The sequence below is a fragment of the Falco peregrinus genome, chromosome W (genome assembly GCF_023634155.1).
Source record: "Falco peregrinus isolate bFalPer1 chromosome W, bFalPer1.pri, whole genome shotgun sequence".
Taxonomy (NCBI): domain Eukaryota; kingdom Metazoa; phylum Chordata; class Aves; order Falconiformes; family Falconidae; genus Falco; species Falco peregrinus.
Window position 1 is genome coordinate 25,673,863 of NC_073743.1, and position 6,942 is coordinate 25,680,804.

At 42.9% G+C, this 6,942-nt stretch overlaps 1 protein-coding gene across 1 annotated transcript; it reads left to right on the plus strand.

The window, feature by feature from the left end:
• The first annotated feature begins 250 nt into the window (after positions 1-250).
• Positions 251-3,199, plus strand: LOC129783144 (integrator complex subunit 6-like). Its single transcript, XM_055792946.1, is given in 4 exon segments — positions 251-648; positions 651-712; positions 918-995; positions 1,704-3,199. Coding segments are annotated over 4 exon segments (324 nt in total). The 5' UTR covers positions 251-623; the 3' UTR covers positions 1,863-3,199.
• Positions 3,200-6,942: the final 3,743 nt, after the last annotated feature.

The window sequence follows — 6,942 nt, forward strand, 5'->3', positions numbered from 1 at the left end:
GCCGCTACTGCGCCTGCGCAGCTGCCGCGCTCCGCCGCCCGCTCCTCCGCCTGCTCTCCCCACCACCCATTTCCCTCAGCGGCTCCTGGGGCCCCCTCCCCCCTCCTCGGCAATTTGAATATGCTAATGAGGCGGTTGCTGGAGCCCTATGGTGGGGCGGGGAGGCGGTCACGTGGGGCGGGGACGTGTCCTTCGGGGGGGGCCCGACCTGCCCAGGCTGCCTTTAAAGCGGGCGGCGAGCGAGGAAGTGCCTCGGTCAGAAAGAGTCAGTGTTGGGATGGTGGGGCTGGGCTGCTCCGCCTGAAACTTCTGAGTAACATCAAGTGGGGGAGGGCGGGTGGTGGTGGGGGGAGAAAGTTAGCAGCAGCGCAGCCCTCTCCGCCTCTCCCTCGTAAACCAGCCTGTGTTGGGCTGAGCAGGCCCCTCACACAAAGGAGGGCAGGGTAGACAGGGCTTCCCCCCCGCCTCGGCAGAGGGGCAGCGGGGAGGCGCCCTTCCCCGTGCAGAGCACTCACAGCCACTTACTCCTCTCCTGTCCCCCATCTTCCTCCCGCCCTGCGGTGCTCCCCTCAGTCCCCCGCCCGTTGTCCATGTAGCCGCCCGGCCGCCGGCCCCTCCGCACTATGCCCATCTTACTCTTCCTGATAGACGCGCCCATCTGGACACCACCGATCTGGACGTAGCCAAAGGCGCTGTAGAGACTTTCATGAAGGTACCGGCTCTGCTTTGCGAGAGAAAGCGAGAGTGACTGCGCGGGGGGCTGCCGGGGGCGCGGTGCGAGGGCGGGCGGGAGTGCGTGTGTGTGCGGGCAGGGAGGGGAGGGGAGGGTAGGGCAGGACCGCGCCGTGGCGAGCCGAGCTGGGGGGGCGCCGCCGCCGCCTCTCGGCTCACCCTCTGCTTTGTCCCCCGCGCCGCAGCTCCGAGCCCGGGACCCGGCCGGCAGGGGAAACAGGTACATGCTGGTCACTTTCGAGGAGCCTCCCTACGCTATCAAGGTAACCCCCGCTTCCCCCACCCCACCCCCGGCCTCCTGCGCCGCCGCGGGCCGCTGCCGGCGGCCGCCCCTCGCCCGCCTCGCCTGGGCTGCCGGCGGGCAGGGGGAGCTCCGCACACATGGGCTCTGGCGGCGCTGACATCAACATGGCCGACATTTTTCCCTGTGTGGTGTGTGTGAGCAGCAATGAACTGTGGGGGATATTTATTCAAGTTGGAAGAAGTGACAAGGAGAGTTCAGCTTGGAAGGGGCGAGTGGGGGAAGGACCGACTTCAGCCCGGAGAGTCCGGACTCGGAAGGGGACGGCACTTCCCTCAGCCCCGCCGCGCAGGGGGGTGGGGAGGGAGGGGGCGGTGGTCCACAGGACGGTGAACCTGTTGGAGGTCGCTTCGCAGTGCAGTTGGCTTCCATCTGGGAAAGGCTGTGGGAGAGCTACATAAATAGCTATAAGGTTTGTGCGTCGGTGACTTCACAGAAACTTACCCCGTGGAACAAATCAAAAATCTTCATTTTATACATGAGGAGCTCTGAGGTTTAAGAGAAGGACGTCTTTTCAGGCTTCATGGAACGACACTAAATATCAGTAACTTCAAAGGTGTTTTGTTAGCATTTGTGGTGAGCAGCATGCAGCAAGGAAGGCACTTTGTAGCCTAACAGGAAAGTGGAGCTCATATCTGGAGAATAAGTCTTCTCACATTTTTCTTTTCAGGCTGGCTGGAAGAAAAACCATGCAATGTTTATGAATGAACTGAAAAACCTTCAGGCAGAAGGACTTACGACACTTGGCAAGTCCCTAAGGACAGCTTTTGATTTATTAAACTTAAATAGATTAGTAACTGGCATAGACAACTGTGGGCAGGGAGGTTGACTATTAATAGGCAGAAAAATCGTAAACCACAAACTACCTAGAGACACCAATTAGCTAGTTATCAAAGTGGCATCGTCATGAAATATGCAGTATGGGGTCTTCATAAGTAAGCAATGCTCAGATAGTTTGAAGAAACACACTTGATGACTATAGTTTGGTAGCCAACCTTTTTTTTTGTAATTTTACTCAGTTTTTATACTGTGAGGTAGCCTTCAAGTTGACCTTCTAATATAAACTGTTTCTTTTTTTGTATCCAGTCTACGTTTCAGAACCTTAGCTGGTGAGCCTGGTGGGGTCATGAAAGCTTTGCTTTCTCTAATACAGTACTATATAATCAAATAAGTACAGTTGGGAGATGAGCCTTTTTACTAACAACACTGCATGTCCAAAAGTACGGAATGGAGCACAACTCTTTCAAAATGCTTTCTTTCCAGTGAGCTTACCACAACTTTTCACTACATACCTGTATTTTTATAAACCTGCCTGTTGTATCAGAGCCTTGAGAAGCTGTGCTTTTCTAATGTCTGTTTTGCAGCTATCACTTTAAAGCAGGACTTTTTCTTGGGTTGGGCTCAGTAGTATGAGTTGCTAAAAGACAGCAACTCTAGGTTAAACGTGTGCTTTAGGAAGCGTATGCGGTTCTTTCTGGCACTGGATCAAACCCTGGATTTGTTTTGCATAAAGGACCTTATTAGTATTGGGCAAAGTATATAGTGTATTTTTCACGTGGGATGTACCAGCTTGAATCTCCCCTTTTTTGTTGTTCTAATGTAATGTTTCCTCTATCTGAGGATTAGTTACTGCTCTTGGTATTTAACATGGGAATGTGGTTGTGAAAATAAGTCCCCTTTCTCCCCCTCCCCTTTCCAGTCTAGGTAGAGTCTATGTGATAACATGACATGTTTGTTTGGAAAGGAAATTTCAGTCTCTCATATTGCATTTTATGGCTTTGCCACTAGATGAGATCAAGCAAGCCTAAACATTTTTAAAATGCCAGTTTAGTGATGAAACTTATTAAAAAAAAACCAACAACCAAACAACAAACCCAAAACCTGCTAGTTCCACACATGGTTATTTTTTTTTTGTCTATTACCATCTGCTGTCCTCTTATACATCTGTGTGCTAATCTTCCCCATTTTCTGATGTTTTTTAGTTAAATGAGCTATATGTTTTTTGAAACACCATAGTAGGCGCACAGATTAAATACTTGCTCTTTCCCATTGCTACTGATAATTATAACATTCTAATTAAACCCATGTCAAATAATTTGTTCTAAGTGAACCAGCAGTGCTCAGCTACTCAATCAAGTGGGCAGTTGAGTTGTCATGACTGTTTTGACTCACTACTTGCAAATAGCTGTTCTTTTGTCGGTGGAGCAATGACTTTGATCTGTTTTGGTTACAAGTCTGTATCGGGGCTTGAAACCACCCTTGCTTATGCATGTTTTTTGCTCTGTTCCACATGTGGAGCTGGCTGTTGAAGAGGTGTTCACATGTGCAGTCAGGTGACTAAATAGAAATTCTAACTTTTTAGTGTCTGCAAAAATAGAATAATATATTGCAAGTGCCATGTCATCTGTAACTGAAGTCACAGGTTCCCATTTTGGCTCTACTAATCAAAGTAGTGGGTTTTCATATATTGGATAAAATTCTGGAGTACTTAAACGCTTGTAGGATGAGGCAGTTAACTTTCTTCAAATTCACTTTGGCCTTTGAGCACTATGTCACCTTATCCTGACAACTTCCTATTGTTCCTGTCTACTACCTAAAATTTGCTCGATAAATGGGTATTTAAATGTACATGGTATGAGAAACTTACACATTCATCAGGGTAATAAAAGTGATCAGAATGCTCAGTTGCATTTGAAGTAGTTTTCACTCAGAACATAAAGTGATGATTCACTACTTTGAAGCAACTACAAATACTAAGACATAAAATAGTAGTTAACTAAAATATAGCAAATGTGTTTGAAGAGTGATTATCTTAGAGCAGGAGAAGAGAATTTTAAAAAAAATGCAATGTTTAGATTATCTTAGGTGTGGTGTTACATGAAGTAATAAATCCAAACTTTTATTAAGGTTTTCTCTGGGAATTTTCTCTGGCTTAACATTTTTTGACTACCATCCTTGTTTTTTGGTGTATTGACAAGCTTCTGAGATATTTGCTAAGTTGCACTTGTTTCACATGTATGAATTGTAAAAGAGTTTTTTATTATACAAATGACAAGACGTGATACAAGCTTATGGGATTGTTTGGTTATGTCATCCAACGGCATGGTGTCTTGTCTCCCTGCTGCGTATGAACTGTTTGTTTAAATGGCAGTGACTCACCATACTTGATTTCTTTCAAAGTAGACCAGAGTTCTCCATCAGCTGACTTCCTGAACAATAGTGATGGCTGAACGGTCATTCAGAAATTGAGGAAAATCTCCTGCTTCATATTTTATTGCAACATTAATGTTTGGATTTTTAATATGAGAATTTATCATATTACTTTTTCAGTAAATACATACTGACTTGGTTGTGAAGGTTGAGTTACCAAGTATACAGCTGCATTAGCTGATCACAGTATCTCATGTTCAGATCTTAAAGGGACACTGTCAACACATTTAGGTTGTCAAGAACCTGGAAGACTTTTTCATAAGCTGTTTCTGATACTAATGTTATGGTATGGCTTTATAAACCCTTAGTCTTGCCTGGGGTTGTTAGATCCATGTTTTTGTGAAGGTTTTTGTCAGCAACAAAAGATTTTGGAAAGTACATGTATTTCAAGGTGACCATTTCTGTAATTTTTACAGCATCTTCAGATAGTGTGCGTTATATTGCTTGAATCCAAGAATAGTTACAGGGTTCCCCCCCTCATAGTATGCTTTGTGCTGATTATGATAGCAGAATGAACCTTCAAATACAGTGTCAACTTTTAGCGTTCACTAAAAATAGTGGTCCTCTTCACCTCTGCATTTTTATGGAAAGCTTAGGAAAAAATAGAGGATTTGGATGTCTTCAGGAAGAAAACAATTTAAACACATTAAGTCAAATCGAAAAAACCATTGTAGTTCATTAACCCAATTTGCACTTAGCAAATTGACTTATCTTTGTCATGTTTTCCCCAGTTCAGCTTCTCCATTGTTTCAGGTAGTCTGAAATACTGAGCCTTTCACTAGCAGATTTTCTGTCGTCTTGGTATACACTCCTAAATCTTATAGCTATGGCTTGTTCAGCAGCACATGGTGTAGTCACAATTCAACTGAGTAGTTTTGAGTGAGGCAAACATGCAGCTGATTATAGGTGATGGAAGGGTTAAATACTAATAGATGCATTTCTCTGTGGAAACAGAAAACATGAAAAATGTAGCTGCTATTATAATACATTACACATGTAAACAGATGATTGAACCATCTATGTACTTCAGTTATTTGCAGTTTGTAGTGAAGTTTCTAAGACTGAGCTCTGAATCTAAGGTAGGTAAAGTATGTATCAATGGTGTTTTGATACTCATGTGCAAAGGACCAATACAGCTCCCTACCAAAACTTGAATCTGAGGGATGTTTGAAATTGCTAAAGCTTTGATTCTGTGATACTCCTTGTGTTTCTCCTTGCCTATTGTTATTTGCATAATGAACGTGTCTGACTATTTTTTTCAGCAGTATTGCATAGAATAAGGTTTCAGAGGATAAAATGTACATACCTCAGTGGCTTTCAAAGCAGTTGAGTTGATATATCAAGGTATTTTTCCAAAATTTTTCAGGGTGAAATTTCATGTTAATATTGTGGCTAGAAACAGCATTTTTCATAACAGTAAGCTTTTTATGAGCTTTTAATCTCACAGGAGTATCTTGTACATGTTCTTCAGCATCGTAATTATTATTGATACAGCAAAACTGGCTTAGATATGAGTTTGACTTTTAAACAAATTTGATATAACAAAAGCACATGCTAACTTAGTTGTTTTGAAACAGAAAAGGCAACTATAATGCTCCTGTAATCCAAGTGGACTTGGGATAGGTATTTTTGAGTGATGAATAAGTTACTCTCTGGATTTAAACTAATGCAAGAAACACTGTTTTGATGACTTACCAGGACGTGTGCAGTCTTGGTGAAAGCCTTTTTTTTTCTGCAGTGCATTTCACATATGTACAGAAGCATAAGTAAGAAACTTTGAGGCAAACTGAAATCTGAATGAAATTCAGCTGATTAAGAATATTTTGGGAACTTAAAAATATGCTAAGAGCTGGAAAGGCCTATTTCTGACCTCAAAGTTGGAAGGTGTCCTGTGTATAATGGCATTTATTTTGAACACCACCTTTTTTTTTTTCCCAAGGGTTTTAGTCATACCTTGTATGACCATCAAACAATTCAATTTTAGGTTAACTGTTACTTTTTAGTTTTCTCAAATATGTGATTAAACCCATTTGTAGCTACAGTAACATTATGGCTGATGAGTTCACACAGTAAAGCTTTGTGTTGATCTGTAGAGATCAGTATGTTTTGCCGTAATGGCTTAAATAGTATTCCAAATACATGTAAATAGCATATCTAGGAGATCAGGTCTAATTGTGCTTGTAGGCATACAACAGCTTTGATTTTAAATCACACATTGTAGACTGACTCCTTTCTTACATGCTTTTCTGTGTCTAAGATATACTGAGCTTAAAAAAAGCCTACTCACACTTACGAAATATTGTCCCCTAACATTGCGTACATTATGCTTTTGCAGTGTTATGTTTTTCTTTAAATTTTTGAGCACTTTCATTTTCTAGTTGTTTTTTCAGGATTGTTACTGGATTTCCTTGCTTCCAGAAGTCAAAAACCTTTGAGCATGACTTCTGTCTTGGCATTCTGAGGTCATAAACACTGGAATGGCCTGTGTTGAATGTGCATCCAAATTTGGAACCAAAGTTTAGGTTAGCATTTCCTGCTTTGTCATGCTTGCACGGTTGCACAGACAGTTTGCTTCTCATGTTGGTGGAGGCAGAGGTTTGTGCTTCTAGACCAGCTTTTGCATTCTCTCCATGCCCCCCCCCCCCAAATGGGAGAATTTCAGACAGTAGAAAACAACATAGCAAGCTTAAACATGGCAA